General features: G+C 43.4%; 2 protein-coding genes across 3 annotated transcripts in view; one reads left to right on the top strand and one right to left on the bottom strand.

Moving 5' to 3' along the window:
• LOC311236470 (G protein-coupled receptor kinase 5-like) overlaps positions 1–4,288 on the top strand; it is a gene marked incomplete at its 5' end in the record, with an annotated part of 39,056 nt that extends 34,768 nt beyond the window's left edge. Inside the window, one exon of the mRNA XM_084324149.1 lies at positions 63–4,288. Coding sequence (XP_084180275.1) covers positions 63–140 — 78 coding nt within the window. The 3' untranslated portion in view covers positions 141–4,288. The remainder of the gene's footprint in view (positions 1–62) is intronic.
• Positions 4,289–7,791: 3,503 nt separating this feature from the next.
• LOC311236811 (set1/Ash2 histone methyltransferase complex subunit ASH2-like) overlaps positions 7,792–20,536 on the bottom strand; it is a gene marked incomplete at its 5' end in the record, with an annotated part of 48,035 nt that continues 35,290 nt past the window's right edge. For both annotated transcript variants that reach the window (XM_084324575.1, XM_084324576.1), the window contains 4 exons: positions 7,792–8,491; positions 10,008–10,067; positions 13,991–14,089; positions 17,198–17,290. In XM_084324575.1, coding sequence (XP_084180701.1) covers positions 8,384–8,491; positions 10,008–10,067; positions 13,991–14,089; positions 17,198–17,290 — 360 coding nt within the window. In that variant the 3' untranslated portion in view covers positions 7,792–8,383. The remainder of the gene's footprint in view (positions 8,492–10,007; positions 10,068–13,990; positions 14,090–17,197; positions 17,291–20,536) is intronic.

The following is a 20,536-nucleotide window of genomic DNA, read 5'->3' as shown; positions in this document are numbered from 1 at the left end:
TGTGTGTGTGTGTGTTTGTTGCAAAACATTATTATTAAGTCTTGTCCTTCATTGTGTTGCAGCGTGGAAGCGTTCAGGCCTCCTCCGTCCCCAGCGAAGAGTCCCTGGAGAAAGTAGGATTACTGACCACTCTCCTCTAAGGACGACCCCTGGTACTGACCGAGCTGTAGCCAAGAACTCTGTATGCAGTCAAACAACAATGGAAGCAGAGATGGATCTGTTCCTGTCCTCCTCTCTACCTGTTCTCCTCTCCACCTGTTCTCCTCTCTACCTGTTCTCCTCTCTACCTGTTCTCCTCTCTACCTGTTCTCCTCTCCACCTGTTCTCCTCTCCACCTGTCCTCCTCTCCACCTGTTCTCCTCTCTACCTGTTCTCCTCTCTACCTGTTCTCCTCTCCACCTGTTCTCCTCTCCACCTGTTCTCCTCTCCACCTGTCCTCCTCTCCACCTGTCCTCCTCTCCACCTGTCCTCCTCTCTACCTGTCCTCCTCTCCACCTGTTCTCCACTCTACCTGTCTAAACGTCCTCCTCCACGTTGCCTCAGTCGTCTGACCTGAGACCAGTTTTCTCTGAGGCTTCAATCTGTTTCTACTGTCTGCAGCTGCTGAACAACTGAACCCTTGAGACCAAGAACCTGTAACTACATGACACTACGTGTAACTCAGTATCTAAGTGTTTATTTTGGAGGCCCATGTATTCTGCAGCTGTGAAGTCAATTCAAATCACTTGGGAGCGCTATTCTCTCACATATCATGTATTTACATACCAGTAGATGGTATTGATAGCTAGCTAAAGACAGTATTGATAGCTAGCTAAAGTCAGTATTGATAGCTAGCTAAAGACAGTATTGATAGCTAGCTAAAAGACAGTGGTCCTTATTCTCGAATGGACATACGTAAAATGTACCAAGGATTCCATTCGTAACTCGATTTACATACTTATTCGGCATTCTCGAATGGCTTGGTATTGTAAATTCTTTGTAGGATGTACGTAGGATTTACGTACTCGTAAAGGCAGTCGCAAGTCGGACAGACCGGTGTGCGCTCGTGGTTTCAACTAGGGATGCCCCGATCGATCGGCCAGCGATAGATATAGTGAAATAGACTAAGAATAGATTAACGAATTCCATATAAATCTATAGTTCATTAATGATGCAGCAGCTGATTCTGTATACTGAATACTATACACACGTGCGAGCGTGCTCCGTAGCGGGACAGCGATTTGCGACTCCAGATGATGATAATATTTTATATAATCTCCCAAAATTAGATTAGATTATATTCAAATGTTTTGTCACCATAAAGCACAAGTACAATACAGCGCGAGAGCACACACGTACTGTATAAGGCTGTCAAAGTTAACGCGGTATTAGCGCGTTATCGCCCGATTCTATTAACGCCACTATTTTTTTTAACTCACGATTAACTTTTAAGATTTCTTTATTTTTTTGTATTTACTAGACTTCACTCAGGTGTATTATTGATGCTCTAATTGATACTATGTTTGTTTCTGATGTGTGTGTGTGTGTGTGAGATATAGAGAGAGAGAGGGGGGTGAGAGAGAGAGAGGGGGGTGAGAGAGATGAGGAAGGGGCAAGAGAGAAAGAGAGCTGGGAGAGTGTGTGTGAGAGAGAGAGGGGGGTGTGTGATTACTCAGCCCTTGTGTGTGTGAATGTAACAAGTTCCTAACGTTCTCTTTCCCCTATTATTTCATGCACACTTTATTCATTGTTTTAAATTATTATTTTCTTTTAAGTTATTTTGTGCATCACTCTGTTTTGAATTTGATGCAAATTTGCAATGCATGAGGGTCATCCGTTTGTGTTAAATGGCTGCATAAAGCAAGCATTTGTTGACTTGCATGTTGATAAGAGTATTAAAACTTGGAATTTGAAAAATATCTGTTTAAGAAAAAAAGAGAAAAAAAAATGCAATTAATTTGTGATTAATCGCGAGTTAACTATGGTCAATCATGCAATTAATCGAGTTAAATATTTTAATCGATTGACAGCACTATATATATATGCGAAATTAATCGTTCCAGCAGTAGGCCTCTATTATTCGAATGACTTGTTTTGTTAGGTATTATAGTAGTACGTCCTACTGTAGAACTCAAATCAAATCAAATCAAATTTATTTGTAAGGCCCGACGACACACGTTAATGTCCCCATGGGCCGGACACGTCTTCTTTAAACAAGTCAAGAAGAAACATCACAATAAGAACAAAACAAGAACACCATAAGGTCCAACAAATTTAAAATAAATGCAAAATAAATGAACATGACATATTAGCGTGACATCTCATTGTAATGTCAATACTGAAAGACTGTGCGATTGGCTCTTGACAAGCGTGCAGTCGTCCAACACCAGATGCCCTCAGGTGACATTAGGGCAAAACTGAAGCAATGAAATGTCCCTTTAGTGCAGGGACTTACCCTGGTTAAATAACCTTACCCTGGTTAAATAACCTTACCCTGGTTAAATAACCTTACCCTGGTTAAATAACCTTACCCTGGTTAAATAACCTTACCCTGGTTAAATAACCTTACCCTGGTTAAATAACCTTACCCGGGTTAAATAACCTTGCCCGGGTTAAATAACCTTACCCTGGTTAAATAACCTTACCCTGGTTAAATAACCTTACCCTGGTTAAATAACCTTACCCGGGTTAAATAACCTTACCCTGGTTAAATAACCTTGCCCGGGTTAAATAACCTTACCCTGGTTAAATAACCTTACCCTGGTTAAATAACCTTACCCTGGTTAAATAACCTTACCCGGGTTAAATAACCTTACCCTGGTTAAATAACCTTACCCTGGACCCGGTAAATGTCCAAACCCCCACCCAACCCCCTCCAATGTACAGTTTCTTCCCCCTCGAATGTATATATTTTCTTTTATAATATCCGTCTCTTAAACAGTACTGTATATTTGTATATCTTGTATGTCGTAAATGTCTGGATGTAACAGTACTGTATATCTGTAATGTCATGTATGTCCTGATGAATTGAAAATGGGGGACCCTGATGTGAACAAGACTAAAGTCTTTCTCTGGTCTGCATCCCCTTAACAATTGTGTGTATTGAGCCGTACTGTATTGTACCCATTCTGCAATCTGTTAATAAAGTTTTCAATCAATCAATTGTGTTTCATTCTCTACCTGGACAATCTGACCTCAGAACAGTTCAGGAGTTCTAACCCGACACTGTTTCATTCTCTACCTGGACAATCTGACCTCAGAACAGTTCAGGAGTTCTAACCCGACACTGTTTCATTCTCTACCTGGACAATCTGACCTCAGAACAGTTCAGGAGTTCCAACCCAACACTGTGTTCCATTCTCTACCTGGACAATCTGACCTCGGAACAGTTCAGGAGTTCTAACCCAACACTGTGTTCCATTCTCTACCTGGACAATCTGACCTCAGAACAGTTCAGGAGTTCTAACCCAACACTGTGTTTCATTCTCTACCTGGACAATCTGACCTCAGAACAGTTCAGGAGTTCTAACCCAACACTGTGTTTCATTCTCTACCGGGACAATCTGACCTCGGAACAGTTCAGGAGTTCTAACCCAACACTGTGTTTCATTCTCTACCTGGACAATCTGACCTCAGAACCAGTTCAGGAGTTCTAACCCAACACTGTGTTCCATTCTCTACCTGGACAATCTGACCTCAGAACAGTTCAGGAGTTCTAACCCAACACTGTGTTTCATTCTCTACCTGGACAAATGGACTTGGTGACGATCCACTGTTTACGGTCTAAACATGTTTGTACTGGTTGCATAGCAACCTCTTGTTGCCCAGATGCCTTATTTTGCATCTTCTTCCTCGTCTCAACAAGAGGCCTCATGCTGGCCGTCTTCCAGCATGGCTCCCTGTAGCGTAGCAACCATTGTTTTGTACACGGCAGTGGAAGAGACGACTGTTTGCTATGAGAAATATATCAACAAAAGCACAAACGATTGTGAGTTATTGCCGGATGCCAGTAGAACAGCAGTGTTTTAAAACTTGCTCCTCCACTTCAGAAATGAGGTCATTTATTTTTTTTAAAGTGGTTACCAACGGTTACAGGCAGCTATGCTGGAAGATATCATGCCTGTATTGTTGGCAAGCATGTGTATCATATTACCCAACGGTCACCCTTAAGTCCATGTGCACAAGGTGGGTGATTTTTCATGCCGGGCGACAGATTGTTATGAATGAGAGAAGCCGCACAGCACGATCGCGCAGCAACTTCTGTCGCCTGGCTAAATATCAACTTCTGTCGCCTGGCTAAATATCAACTTCTGTCTCCTGGCTAAATATCAACTTCTGTCGCCTGGCTAAATATCAACTTCTGTCGCCTGGCTAAATATCAACTTCTGTCGCCTGGCTAAATATCAACTTCTGTCGTCTGGCTAAATATCAACTTCTGTCGCCTGGCTAAATATCAACTTCTGTCGCCTGGCTAAATATCAACTTCTGTCGCCTGGCTAAATATCAACTTCTGTCGCCTGGCTAAATATCAACTTCTGTCGCCTGGCTAAATATCAACTTCTGTCGCCTGGCTAAATATCACCTTCTGTCGCCTGGCTAAATATCAACTTCTGTCGCCTGGCTAAATATCAACTTCTGTCGCCTGGCTAAATATCAACTTCTGTCGCCTGGCTAAATATCAACTTCTGTCGCCTGGCTAAATATCAACTTCTGTCGCCTGGCTAAATATCAACTTCTGTCGCCTGGCTAAATATCAACTTCTGTCGCCTGGCTAAATATCAACTTCTGTCGCCTGGCTAAATATCAACTTCTGTCGCCTGGCTAAATATCAACTTCTGTCGCCTGATCACCTTCTGTCGCCTGGCTAAATATCAACTTCTGTCGCCTGGCTAAATATCAACTTCTGTCGCCTGGCTAAATATCAACTTCTGTCGCCTGGCTAAATATCAACTTCTGTCGCCTGATCACCTTCTGTCGCCTGGCTAAATATCAACTTCTGTCGCCTGATCACCTTCTGTCGCCTGGCTAAATATCAACCTCTGTCGCCTGGCTAAATATCAACTTCTGTCGCCTGGCTAAATATCAACTTCTGTCGCCTGGCTAAATATCAACTTCTGTCGCCTGGCTAAATATCAACTTCTGTCGCCTGGCTAAATATCAACCTCTGTCGCCTGGCTAAATATCAACTTCTGTCGCCTGGCTAAATATCAACTTCTGTCGCCTGGCTAAATATCAACTTCTGTCGCCTGGCTAAATATCAACTTCTGTCGCCTGGCTAAATATCAACTTCTGTCGCCTGGCTAAATATCAACTTCTGTCGCCTGGCTAAATATCACCTTCTGTCGCCTGGCTAAATATCACCTTCTGTCGCCTGGCTAAATATCAACTTCTGTCGCCTGGCTAAATATCAACTTCTGTCGCCTGGCTAAATATCAACTTCTGTCGCCTGGCTAAATATCAACTTCTGTCGCCTGGCTAAATATCAACTTCTGTCGCCTGGCTAAATATCAACTTCTGTCGCCTGGCTAAATATCAACTTCTGTCGCCTGGCTAAATATCAACTTCTGTCGCCTGGCTAAATATCAACTTCTGTCGCCTGGCTAAATATCAACTTCTGTCGCCTGGCTAAATATCAACTTCTGTCGCCTGGCTAAATATCGCCTCAATCCTATAGTTTTTTAGGCAGACAGGCGACACGGCAAGGACAATGAGGAAATAACATAACTTCTACTGGCGTATCATTTGTAATATAAATTAATTTATCAATATTCATTTTTTTTTTTTTTATTGATCTTTTCCCCCCTCCTTTTTCATCCGATTTTCTCCCATCCCAATGTTAGCCGTTATGCCAATTCCCAATCCCCTTCCTGGTCGCTGCGCACTTACCCCCCACAGTCGGTCTGGGAGAGTGGAGGCTATCACGTGCTTCCTCCGACACACGTCTAGCCAATCAACCGCTTCTTTTCACCTGGCAGCGCGGACTCTCACTGAGAGGGTGTAACGTGTGGAAGGATCACACTACCCCCCTTAGATCCTATCCGCGCTCAGCAGGCGCCCCGACCGAACTGTAGGAGTCGCTGTTTACAACGACCCGGACCCACCCCGCCAGCTTCTCCCACCCTCTAATACTGCCAATTGTATTAGTGTGAACGGCCAGCCAAGCTGGTGACAACCCCGGAGCTGTGAGCTGGATTCGAACAGGCGAATCCAGCCGCTCCGGGGTTGGTGACGAACGCAATCTCCGTTACGCCACCTGACCGCCCTATCAATACATTCATTGATCAATAACCTACGTATTATTACCATGTTAATTAACAGGAACAATTTAAATAAATAACGTTAAGTTGGGTGGCTGGGTGGCGCAGCGGACATTGTGCTCGTCACCAACGCAAGAGACACCGGGTTCGACTCCGGCTGTCGGCGTTGCCTCCGGCTTAGGCCAGGCAGTCGTCATACCAACTCAATTGGCAGAGTCAGCGGGTGGAAAGTCGATGGGTGGTAATCTGGACGTTACACCTCGCCAATGAGAGTCCGCGCTGGCAGGTGAAAAGATGCGACAGGCTGCCTCCTCGTGTATCGGAGGGGACACGTGATGCAAGGCTTCTATCCTCCCTACGACCGTCCAGTGGGGGGCATATGCGAGCAACGTTCAAGACAGGGGAGGGGAAAATTGGCACAGCGGGTAATTGGGATGGGAGAAAAAGTGGATCAAAAATAAATAACTATCGTTAGTTGAATAATGAGTTAATGCTGCCGTCATAGCGGTGGTCATAGTAGGCTATCGTAGATCTCTGTGGACATCTTCAGGCCAATCGGTGGTAGTGAACGTATAGCTTATATTCATTTTATTTTGTTTCGTACATGGGGGTAGTTAATCTTTGCACAATATCACCAACATCTTTTTTTTAACATGATACACCCGCTGGCCGAAAAGGAGCAGGATGAAGAAAATGTATGTTTCCTGCCCCCTTCCAAACTCCATATTCATTTTAACATAATGGTCAGCTCAAGTGCACCTTACAGCTTCATACCATAGAATAATAATAATAATAATCATTACCATAACTATGATAACAATAATAATAATGATAATATGACCATGAATAGGGGCGGCTAGGTGGTGTAGTGGGCAAGGCGCTCGCCATCAATGCAGGAGACGCTGGGTTCGAATCCAGCTCTGTGCGTTGCTATCAGCTTGGCTGGTCGTTCACACTAACACAATTGGCTGTATCAGGGGGTGGGAAAGCTGATGGGTGGGTCCTGGGCGTTGTGGACAGCGACCCCTACAGTTCGGTCGGGGCGCCTGCACAGCGAGGGTAGGATCTGGAGGGAGGTAGTGTGACCTTCCACACGTTACTCTCCCGGTGAGAATCTGCGCTGCCAGGCTGGCTGCCGGCTGGCTGCACATGTGTCGGAGGATAGCATGTGACAGTCTCCGGCCTCCCGGACCAACAGTAGAGGGGAGTGCGCAACAACCAGGAAGGGGGTTGGGAATTGGCATAACGACTAACAGTGGGATGGGAGAAAAATCGGGAAAAGGAGGGGGGAAAAATATGACCATGAATAATAACTATTATATATTATATTATATTATATTAACTAACTTGCCTGAACGGTTGTGTGTGGTGTGGGGTTGCTAAGAGACTGTTGAGCGACAGCTGATGGCATCGCCAGGCGACGTTGCTCGCCCGCCCCGTGCTTTGGACTCGAGTGTACCGGGTCAGATTCTATACTTTGTGTGCCTACTGTGCCAAATCTATGTAAATAAATCAAACCTTTCCTTCTGGTAGCGAGTAGTTTCTTTCTTTTTTTTATTATTAAAACCAGAATGAATACAAAACAATTGTAAATAAATTTTTAAAACTGAAACGGTAAAAAAAGAAAAAAATCAAAACCGGCCACTTAAACCACAACTGAACTCCGACAGTGGAGTCTTCTGTTTGGAGGATGGATGTCTGGAGGGAATGTTGACGGCTCAAAACACCAGAAGAAGAGAATCCGTGTTTCTACAGAATCACATTTATGGCTTAAAAAAAAATCAAAATATACATTTTCAACAAAGCAAGAGAGCACCAACCATCCTATTTCCACATATTGTTAAAGGTTCACAAATCCATGTGGGTTTTTACTTAAACAGGAATATTTTTATTGGGAGTTGCTTAGATGCCGATGAACCCGCGTGTCATTTGACCAGGCGGCTGCAGCGGACGATCGGCTCTTCAGAGCAACAGATTCATTCAGTAGAACCCCAACGTCTTGGGTAACTAGTGTGCTCCTCGTGGTCTCTCAAGAGTATAGTAGCTTAAACCCTCCCGGCTCACGGTCCGATACCGATGACTTCATGGACCAAACGCTGTTCCAACTGGCTGTGTGGAGTTCGAGGTGCGCTCGTTTCATGTCACATCTATCCTTCCCAGGGGGGGCTGCGGCGGCCGTCCACCTCGGTCTCCACGTGGTACAGCATGTCCGCCAGCGTGTGTTCGATCACGGCGCCCCAGCCCATGTCGCTCATCTGGGGGGTGGAGACAACAGCGGGTCGATCAAACATCAGATCAAGAATCATTACATTCAACGACCCGTTATTGTTGCTCATTGTGTCTGTTGACGGGCTACTAACACAGGAAGTACACAAACCCTACTAACACAGGAAGTACACAAACCCTACTGACACAGGAAGTACACAAACCCTACTGACACAGGAAGTACACAAACCCTACTAACACAGGAAGTACACAAACCATACTGACACAGGAAGTACACAAACCCTACTGACACAGGAAGAACACAAACCACACAGACGGTATTCAGAAACTGTGCCTTTAGCATCTAGTGTTGCTAAATGTATGATAATTATTATATGAGCGCTTTGATTGTCTAGAAAAGCGCTATATAAATGCAATGATCATTCATTCATTATATTCATACAATCAAGTTGGCTCGCTCGTTAGACGCAGAAGGAACAGCTTGTTGAGAACAGGACAGAAACGGGTATAGAGGCTGCTAGAATGAGAACAGGACTGAAACAGAGAGGTATAGAGGCTGCTAGAATGAGAACAGGACTGAAACAGAGAGGTATAGAGGCTGCTAGAATGAGAACAGGACTGAAACAGAGGTATAGAGGCTGCTAGAATGAGAACAGGACTGAAACAGAGCGGTATAGAGGCTGCTAGAATGAGAACAGGACTGAAACAGAGCGGTATAGAGGCTGCTAGAATGAGAACAGGACTGAAACAGAGAGGTATAGAGGCTGCTAGAATGAGAACAGGACTGAAACAGAGAGGTATAGAGGCTGCTAGAATGAGAACAGGACTGAAACAGAGAGGTAGAGAGGCTGCTAGAATGAGAACAGGACTGAAACAGAGCGGTATAGAGGCTGCTAGAATGAGAACAGGACTGAAACAGAGAGGTATAGAGGCTGCTAGAATGAGAACAGGACTGAAACAGAGAGGTATAGAGGCTGCTAGAATGAGAACAGGACTGACACAGAGGTATAGAGGCTGCTAGAATGAGAACAGGACTGAAACAGAGAGGTATAGAGGCTGCTAGAATGAGAACAGGACTGAAACAGAGAGGTATAGAGGCTGCTAGAATGAGAACAGGACTGAAACAGAGAGGTATAGAGGCTGCTAGAATGAGAACAGGACTGAAACAGAGAGGTATAGAGGCTGCTAGAATGAGAACAGGACTGAAACAGAGAGGTATAGAGGCTGCTAGAATGAGAACAGGACTGAAACAGAGAGGTATAGAGGCTGCTAGAATGAGAACAGGGCTGAAACAGAGCGGTATAGAGGCTGCTAGAATGAGAACAGGACTGAAACAGAGAGGTATAGAGGCTGCTAGAATGAGAACAGGACTGACACAGAGGTATAGAGGCTGCTAGAATGAGAACAGGACTGAAACAGAGAGGTATAGAGGCTGCTAGAATGAGAACAGGACTGAAACAGAGGTATAGAGGCTGCTAGAATGAGAACAGGACTGAAACAGAGAGGTATAGAGGCTGCTAGAATGAGAACAGGTTCAGTACTCACCGGCTGGAACTTGATGTCCTTAGGAGGGTGTTTGAAATGTGGTCCGAAATTAACAGAGACCTGGAAAGAGTCAATAATAACAACATGTATCAATATACAAAACAATAACTCAACATAAATGCACTGGAGTGCTGCTACTGCAGAACGCCTCATCAAAGACTGATCTCTTTGGTAATAAAGTAAATGACTGTGCTGAAGTCTGGGGAAACACTTAGTTATAATTCTACACTGCAACCACTTTTTATACTCCAAAAAAGGGCCATAAGGATAGTTCACATTGCAGGTTATCGTGATCACACAAACATATTATTTTTAAAGTCAAAAACATTAAAGTTAAATGATCTTGTGGAATTTAAAACAGCACAATTAATGTATAAAGCAAAAGGTCATGTACTTCAAGTTTCAAGTTTCTTTAATAGTTGTCATACAGAAGTACAGAATACTTTTATACAAAATGCTTCTTACTGTTACGCTCCAGAGACTGTGCAAGACAAGATAAGTATGAAATAAAATAACATAGTATAGCATGTAATTTAGAAGTAAAAAATAAAATAAAAAATTAGGTCACAGTGTTCAGTATAGACATATGTACAATGTTCGATGCAGAATAGACCATATAATATACAATACTGTGCAGTGTACTAATACAATACTATATAGTGCAAGGCAGAAATGGGATGAGGTGCAATTTAGGTACAATTTACAGTGGGTGTACGAGTTGTAGTGCAAATCCTTTATCAATAAATATAAAGTGTGTTTGTGTGGTTTAAGTGAGTGTGTGGGTGTGTGTGCTGTGTGCATTTGATGGTTGTTGCATAGTGTTTATTGTTCGTTTAGCAGCCTGATGGCCTGGGGATAGAAGCTTCTTCTGAGTCTTTCTGTGCTCGCCTTAAGACTCCGGTATCGCTTGCCTGACCGCAGCAGTTCAAAGAGGCAGTTGTTCGGGTGGCTCGAGTCCTTAATAATTCTCTTAGCCTTCCCCCTGCACCGCTTGTTGTAAATGTTCTGGAGGGTGGGAAGCCCCCCTCCAATTGTGCGTTCGGCTGAACGTGTCACTCTTTGTAGTCTGCTACGGTCTTGTGCGGTGCTATTCCCAAACCAGGAGGTGATGTTGCCAGTCAGGATGCTCTCTATTGTACATGAGTAGAAGTTCCTAAGGATCTTCTGACTGACTTGGAACTTCCTTAGGCGCCTGAGGAAGTAGAGGCGTTGCCGTGCCTTCTTCACGACACTGTGACTGTCAATGTGTGTGGTCCATGTCAAGTCCTCGGATATGTGGGCTCCGAGGTACTTGAAACTGTTCACTCTCTCAACCGGTGCCCCGTCGATGCTGAGGGGGCTGTAGTCCTTGACCCCCGACCTCCTGAAGTCCACAATCATCTCTTTTGTTTTGCTGACGTTCAGGGAGAGGCAGTTCTCCTGACACCACTGTGACAGATTCTCTACCTCTTCCAGGTAGGCCCTCTCGTCGTTGGCAGAGATCTACTTCCAGGAAACATTCAAGAACTGTTCTTTGATAGGGAGGGGGGGTTATAATCTGAGGGGAGAACTCAATTTAAAAGTGCTAAATGTACGCACTACCATGAGAAGACACTGCATCTCGATATGTGGAGTGAAACTGTGGAACAGTCTGAATGTGGTGCTAAAGCAATGTCCAAACATGAGACAATTCAAACAAATGTATAAGGAAATTATGTTCACGAGGTACAGGGAAGAGGAAGGGACTTGATGTTCACGGGTGTTAAAATTTTTATTTTATTTCTTTCATGTTTTACATATAGTTTGTTTTTTTGTTTTGCATATATGTGACCAGGTATGGACTTCAGGGTCATGTTGAGGGATCTTCATTTTTTTTTTTTTACATATTGTGAAAGTACAGATTCATACCTTAAAAATAAGCCATCACTTGAACATTTTGGTGGGATATTTTTCAAGCTACATCCTATGAATCATGGAGATATCAGTAAACGCATTCAGAGATGAATGGTCTTCGAACTTGTGGAGAGGTTCACACCTGTGATTTAATCAACTACAACCCTACCCAGAATGCATTGTATTCCATGGCCCCCCTCTCTCTGGGGACATTAACACCTTGCATCAGGCTCTTTTGTTATGGCAATGACTCTGTCTTGTGGCAAGTTGTTGTGGCAGTTGAAGTATTTGCCTTGTAAGTCTAAAAGCTAAATTACTAAATGTAAATGTATTATAAGGAAAGGTTAACCTTCTGTAGTGTGGTAGTGAAAGGGTTAACCGTCTGTAGTGTGGTAGTGAAAGGTTTGTTGGAAGCCTCACATAAGCCATGTAATGTTGGGGGTCAAGGTATTGGCTGAAGGAAAGGCTACATCAATAAGCATTTAGATGTTTAGATTTAAAGGTTAACCTTCTGTAGTGTGGCAGTGAAAGGGTTAACCTTCTGTAGCTGTGAGATAATTGTTGAATAGATACACAAATGTTCTAGAATGTTTGATTATGACATCATACTGTGACATCACAAATGTTTTCGGGCATTCATAACATTATTTTCTATGATGAATTGAAAATGGGGGATCCTGATGTAAACAAGATGAAAGTCTTTCTCTGGTCTGCATCCCCTTAACAATTGTGTGTATTGAGCTGTACTGTATTGTACCCATTCTGCAATCTGTTAATAAAGTTTTCAATCAATCAATCAAGTTAACCTTCTGTAGTGTGGCAGTGAAAGGGTTAACCTTCTGTAGTGTGGTAGTGAAAGGTTTCTGCCACTCTTCACAAGCAAAGAGACTTTCCATTCCGTGAAAACCCGCCCTACTCTGCTCTGATTCGCAGACTGTGGGTGGGGGGGGAGAAACGCTGAATGTGATTGGATCAGAGTAGCCAGACAGACAGGCAGAGCAGCCAGCCGGACAGTGGAGCACTGAGAGAGAGGAAACGGCGGAGGATTTAACGAGGCGCGTTAATACAATTTTGTTTATCTGGCTTATTGCTGCGGATTCAAGCCAAGTTGCAATAATACAGTACAGCTCAATACACACAATTGTTAAGGGGATGCAGACCCAGAAAGACGTTTGTCTTGTCATCAAATGAATTGCCAGCGCGCGTTCGTCTACAACAACAACCAACGCGTCCTATAATAATAATAACTTGTTTGTTATTTTCTTTGCGTTTCCCTATTGAATGAATTTACTTCTTATACCATTAGGTTGCAATAAATTCACTCGAAGTAAATTCGTTCGCTCATCAAATTCGTGACATTCTAAATGTGTTTTAATGTTGTTTAATTTAATGACAATACACCCGCGGACTCGCGTTTTTTTTTAATCTTTTTTATATGGACAGGACACTGCGTTTGTTGCGTTGCTATAACTTATAACATTAAGATAAAGTGTATAAACATTGTTCTTCTCCCTGCTAAGAAAGGAGAGCGTTTGGCTGTGTGTGTTTCAACACCTCTTAAGTACCTGTTAAGCTGACAGACCCACACGTAAATCCCCTCACCTGTAGTTTTTCCACAGTATTGAGAGACAATACTGTCGAACTATATAACAATAATTACCTCATTTACAAGTTGTATTTAAGTTTGAAAATAAGAGCAAATAAGAGAACACATTGACATTTCAAAGATGTAAAAAAAAACAGATTTCGATTTTTTTCGATTTTCTGAAGAGCAAGACAATTGTTCCTTTTCTGGCACTTGTTTCTCACCGGATCAAATCGGGTTTGGTCACGTCGAGTCACATATATATATATATTTTTGTTTTAAAATAGTACACTCATTTGAGTAGTGGAAAAGGGGTAGGATTAAATAAGTGTATACTTCTTGCTACTCCTTTTCGAACATGTAAATTGAGTTATGTTTTGCTTTTGTTTAGTTATTATTTTGTTTGAGTTATGTTTTGATTTTGTTTAGTTATTTATTTTGTTTGTATTCATTTACATGTTCGAAATAAAGATTTCAAATCAAATCAAATCAAAAGTGTATATATATATATGATGGCCATACTGACCTGGCAGCTCTTGTAGAGGGAGATGGCGGGAAAGTAGAGGCCTTCAAACAGGTTTTCATAAGCCATGCCTTGGCTCACCCCGTTCTTATAGAAGATCATCTGGAAGAGAGAAGAGACCCGTTAACACATTCCCGGCCAGCCATCCACTCTAGGACGCCAGCTTTTCACTGTGTGTGACGTTGTTTGTAGAGCTAAATCTATATTTTCGATTATAGCTATGTATCCATTGTCATTGTCAATTGACAGTATAAACCTTCCCTTCAATATGCCATAAAGAATTTTTTTTTTCATCAATACGTTCCCGTTTTATAGCCTAATGAATATGAGCGTTATATCGGAATGATCTGGGATAATTCCTGCAAAGCTAGTTATAAGGCACTAAGCTAATAACGTTAAATCGATTGCCGTTTCGTCCCTACACAAGCTAGAGTTAAAAATCAAAATGCATATGATCGGTATCATGTTCCACCATGAATGCATGAAAGGGGGGGGGGGGGGGGCGGGGGAAGTCGTTTCTGATTATTGATTACCAATAACGGCATTTGTTATTACAACAACATACGCTGATCAGGGGGTTGGCTATGAGAACAAGGCCCGATCAGGCTGAAATTGACGTCAAATCACTCTTACCTGTGGCCGGTTGGATTCCAAAAAGAATTATTTATTATTTGATCGCCATCTGGTAGATCGATATGTTCATTGGCTGATGCTATATTCCTTTACTGCATATTGAATTCGGCGTCGCAAAAAGTATTCCAGGCGATCGGGTAAAGCCCTCGCTTCAGGCTAACAGAAAAAGTGAAAAAAATGTGACACCAGGTCTGAAACAAGGATTACTGCATTCTCGAGACAGCGCCACTACCAGGATCTGGCCGGTACTGCACTTTCCGAGTCCCAATATGCATTTTCCAGCCAAAATACAGCTCTGTGACAGTGAATAGGATATTAAAATCGAATAAAAAAAAAAAAAAAAAAAAAAGTTTAACACGTATATATACGTGATTGGCCTTCAAGCGCTGGCTCCCAATCACGTATATATACGTGGATGGCCGGGAATGTGTTAACGACTAGTGACCGACGTCATCAAGCGAAAAGGATTCTCAGTACGTCACCGTCTGATGACATTCCTTTTAAAAACAATAACAAACAGTCCTTATTGCAGCCATGTAGATATTGTGTCGACTATTTCAATATGAATTTAATATATTGATCAGCCTTAAAGGGGAACTCCAACATCTTGGGAGATGTTAAATAAGCTAATTTCCCAAAATGTTGGAGTTCCCCTTTAACCCTTAACACATCCAGTGCCATTCATGGATAAACACGTGATTGGCACCCGACGGTTGAGTGCCATTCACGGATTAACACGTTTCTGGATCGTTATTTCTTTTAATCGCTATTTCCATTGATAATTCATCGGGCAGCCTGTGCAGGCTGTCCTGAATGGGTCCGAGATCGCAAACATCCAATACCGCCGCCTAACGCCTTGCGGCCGCTATTGTACTCCATTTGAAACTATGTGGCTTGGTGTCTGGACCGAGCTGCGGCGTGCGGGCGGGTCTAAGTACTCGGGCAAGGCAAGTGCTTATAACGGATGCATCGACGAGGATCGGGCCCCCCCCGTTCATGTTCAATGCTGGATTACGTTGGAAACACGATTGCGAACAGTACTTGGAATGGCGATCAGATAATTGGAATATTCTTTTTGCAGTACATCATAGACAAGGTAAGGGCTATATGTTATCAATCTTGCGCTGATCCGATAATTCCTTCCCCGCGATCGGAGCGTGTGTCTGTAATGTACTGTGTAACGTATTCCGTTGGTGACGATCGAAGCATAGAACCCCCCCCCCCCCCACCCTTTCATGCATGCATGATGAAACATAATACCGATAATCTAACGTTGATTTCAGATTGATTGTCGATCCAAGCGAGGAATGGCACGCTTCCTAATGAAATGCAATAAAACGCTGTTTAGCTGCGTTTCCTGGGATTACACAGAATTACTCTAAAACTATACTCATATTCACCACGGTATAAAACGAGAATGTATTGATGAGGGTTATGGCGTGGGCCAAATGGACATATGATCTACCAGATGGCAATCAAATAATAGGAATGTTCTTTTTGGTGGAATCGCACCGGCCAAAGGTAAGAGCAATTTGACGTCAATTTCAGCTTGATTGTGCAAGGATTTCATAGCCATCCCCCAGATCAGCGTATGTTGTGGTAATAACGAATGCCGTTATTGGCAATCAATTAATCAGAAACGACCCCCCCCCCCCTTTCATGCATTCATGATGGAACATAATACCGATCATATGCATTTGGATTTTTAACTATCGTGTGTAGGGACGAAACGCCAATGGATTTAACATTATTAGCATTGCGGCTTATAAGTAGCCTCACAGGAATTATCCCAGATCATTCCGATATAACACTCATATTCACCACGGTATAAAACGGGAACCTATGGATGGAAACATTTTTCTTTTTTGCATCTTGAGCGGAAGGTTCTTACTGTCAATTGACAATGATATTGGATCCATAGCTATAATATAAAATATAGATTTAGCTCTACAAACAAAAAAAGCTGGCCTAACTGGCCTAACTGCAGCAGGCCCCGTCTAATGGCTGGCACCCATTGGGTTAATGGGTTCTATGGTTTACTAACCTTGCTGGGGCTTTCTTTAATGGGTTCTATGGTTTACTAACCTTGCTGGGGCTTTCTTTAATGGGTTCTATGGTTTACTAACCTTGCTGGGGCTTTCTTTAATGGGTTCTATGGTTTACTAACCTTGCTGGGGCTTTCTTTAATGGGTTCTATGGTTTACTAACCTTGCTGGGGCTTTCTTTAATGGGTTCTATGGTTTACTAACCTTGTTGGGGCTTTCTTTAATGGGTTCTATGGTTTACTAACCTTGCTGGGGCTTTCTTTAATGGGTTCTATGGTTTACTAACCTTGCTGGGGCTTTCTTTAATGGGTTCTATGGTTTACTAACCTTGCTGGGGCTTTCTTTAATGGGTTCTATGGTTTACTAACCTTGTTGGGGCTTTCTTTAATGGGTTCTATGGTTTACTAACCTTGCTGGGGCTTTCTTTAATGGGTTCTATGGTTTACTAACCTTGCTGGGGCTTTCTTTAATGGGTTCTATGGTTTACTAACCTTGCTGGGGCTTTCTTTAATGGGTTCTATGGTTTACTAACCTTGCTGGGGCTGACCGTCTTGAGACTCTTCTCTGCCTTGTCCACATAGTCCTTCTCCTCAAAGTACAGGTAGCTCTTGAACTTAATGAGTGCCTGGAAGGAAAACAAGAGACCCATAGAAAAGCTGCGTGAAACACCAGTGATGATGTTTCAATAACCAGGCGCTGTGGTGGCAGAAACAGAGAGGTGTAGAGTAGAGGCTGTTCGGATGAGAACAGGACTGAAACAGAGAGGTGTAGAGGCTGCTAGAATGAGAACAGGACTGAAACAGAGAGGTATAGAGGCTGCTAGAATGAGAACAGGACTGAAACAGAGAGGTGTAGAGGCTGCTAGAATGAGAACAGGACTGAAACAGAGAGGTGTAGAGGCTGCTAGAATGAGAACAGGACTGAAACAGAGAGGTATAGAAGCTGCTAGAATGAGAACAGGACTGAAACAGAGAGGTGTAGAGGCTGCTAGAATGAGAACAGGACTGAAACAGAGCGGTATAGAGGCTGCTAGAATGAGAACAGGACTGAAACAGAGAGGTATATAGGCTGCTAGAATGAGAACAGGACTGAAACAGAGGTATAGAAGCTGCTAGAATGAGAACAGGACTGAAACAGAGAGGTATAGAGGCTGCTAGAATGAGAACAGGACTGAAACAGAGAGGTAGAGAGGCTGCTAGAATGAGAACAGGACTGAAACAGAGAGGTATAGAGGCTGCTAGAATGAGAACAGGACTGAAACAGAGAGGTATAGAGGCTGCTAGAATGAGAACAGGACTGAAACAGAGAGGTATAGAGGCTGCTAGAATGAGAACAGGACTGAAACAGAGAGGTAGAGAGGCTGCTAGAATGAGAACAGGACTGAAACAGAGAGGTGTAGAGGCTGCTAGAATGAGAACAGGACTGAAACAGAGAGGTGTAGAGGCTGCTAGAATGAGAACAGGACTGAAACAGAGGTAGAGAGGCTGCTAGAATGAGAACAGGACTGAAACAGAGAGGTGTAGAGGCTGCTAGAATGAGAACAGGACTGAAACAGAGAGGTGTAGAGGCTGCTAGAATGAGAACAGGACTGAAACAGAGAGGTATAGAAGCTGCTAGAATGAGAACAGGACTGAAACAGAGAGGTGTAGAGGCTGCTAGAATGAGAACAGGACTGAAACAGAGGTATAGAGGCTGCTAGAATGAGAACAGGACTGAAACAGAGGTATAGAGGCTGCTAGAATGAGAACAGGACTGAAACAGAGAGGTATAGAGGCTGCTAGGATGAGAACAGGACTGAAACAGAGAGGTATAGAGGCTGCTAGAATGAGAACAGGACTGAAACAGAGGTATAGAGGCTGCTAGAATGAGAACAGGACTGAAACAGAGGTATAGAGGCTGCTAGAATGAGAACAGGACTGAAACAGAGAGGTGTAGAGGCTGCTAGAATGAGAACAGGACTGAAACAGAGAGGTATAGAGGCTGCTAGAATGAGAACAGGACTGAAACAGAGGTATAGAGGCTGCTAGAATGAGAACAGGACTGAAACAGAGAGGTATAGAGGCTGCTAGAATGAGAACAGGACTGAAACAGAGAGGTATAGAGGCTGCTAGAATGAGAACAGGACTGAAACAGAGAGGTATAGAGGCTGCTAGAATGAGAACAGGACTGAAACAGAGAGGTATAGAGGCTGCTAGAATGAGAACAGGACTGAAACAGAGAGGTATAGAGGCTGCTAGAATGAGAACAGGACTGAAACAGAGAGGTATAGAGGCTGCTAGAATGAGAACAGGACTGAAACAGAGAGGTATAGAGGCTGCTAGAATGAGAACAGGACTGAAACAGAGAGGTATAGAAGCTGCTAGAATGAGAACAGGACTGAAACAGAGGTGTAGAGGCTGCTAGAATGAGAACAGGACTGAAACAGAGAGGTATAGAAGCTGCTAGAATGAGAACAGGACTGAAACAGAGAGGTATAGAGGCTGCTAGAATGAGAACAGGACTGAAACAGAGAGGTATAGAGGCTGCTAGAATGAGAACAGGACTGAAACAGAGGTGTAGAGGCTGCTAGAATGAGAACAGGACTGAAACAGAGAGGTATAGAGGCTGCTAGAATGAGAACAGGACTGAAACAGAGAGGTATAGAGGCTGCTAGAATGAGAACAGGACTGAAACAGAGAGGTATAGAAGCTGCTAGAATGAGAACAGGACTGAAACAGAGGTATAGAGGCTGCTAGAATGAGAACAGGACTGAAACAGAGAGGTATAGAGGCTGCTAGAATGAGAACAGGACTGAAACAGAGAGGTATAGAAGCTGCTAGAATGAGAACAGGACTGAAACAGAGAGGTGTAGAGGCTGCTAGAATGAGAACAGGACTGAAACAGAGAGGTGTAGAGGCTGCTAGAATGAGAACAGGACTGAAACAGAGAGGTATAGAGGCTGCTAGAATGAGAACAGGACTGAAACAGAGAGGTATAGAGGCTGCTAGAATGAGAACAGGACTGAAACAGAGAGGTGTAGAGGCTGCTAGAATGAGAACAGGACTGAAACAGAGAGGTATAGAGGCTGCTAGAATGAGAACAGGACTGAAACAGAGGTGTAGAGGCTGCTAGAATGAGAACAGGACTGAAACAGAGAGGTATAGAGGCTGCTAGCATGAGAACAGGACTGAAACAGGGAGGTATAGAGGCTGCTAGGATGAGAACAGGACTGAAACAGAGAGGTATAGAGGCTGCTAGAATGAGAACAGGACTGAAACAGAGGTATAGAGGCTGCTAGAATGAGAACAGGACTGAAACAGAGAGGTATAGAGGCTGCTAGAATGAGAACAGGACTGAAACAGAGAGGTATAGAGGCTGCTAGAATGAGAACAGGACTGAAACAGAGAGGTATAGAGGCTGCTAGAATGAGAACAGGACTGAAACAGAGAGGTATAGAGGCTGCTAGAATGAGAACAGGACTGAAACAGAGAGGTATAGAGGCTGCTAGAATGAGAACAGGACTGAAACAGAGAGGTATAGAGGCTGCTAGAATGAGAACAGGACTGAAACAGAGAGGTATAGAAGCTGCTAGAATGAGAACAGGACTGAAACAGAGAGGTATAGAGGCTGCTAGAATGAGAACAGGACTGAAACAGAGAGGTATAGAGGCTGCTAGAATGAGAACAGGACTGAAACAGAGAGGTATAGAAGCTGCTAGAATGAGAACAGGACTGAAACAGAGAGGTATAGAGGCTGCTAGAATGAGAACAGGACTGAGACAGAGAGGTATAGAGGCTGCTAGAATGAGAACAGGACTGAAACAGAGAGGTATAGAAGCTGCTAGAATGAGAACAGGACTGAAACAGAGGTATAGAGGCTGCTAGAATGAGAA

Source organism: Notolepis coatsorum, assembly GCF_963971535.1.
Source record: "Notolepis coatsorum genome assembly, chromosome: 11".
NCBI lineage: Eukaryota > Metazoa > Chordata > Actinopteri > Aulopiformes > Paralepididae > Notolepis > Notolepis coatsorum.
The sequence above is the reverse complement of the archived record's forward strand: the minus strand, read 5'-3'. Positions and strand labels throughout refer to the sequence as shown.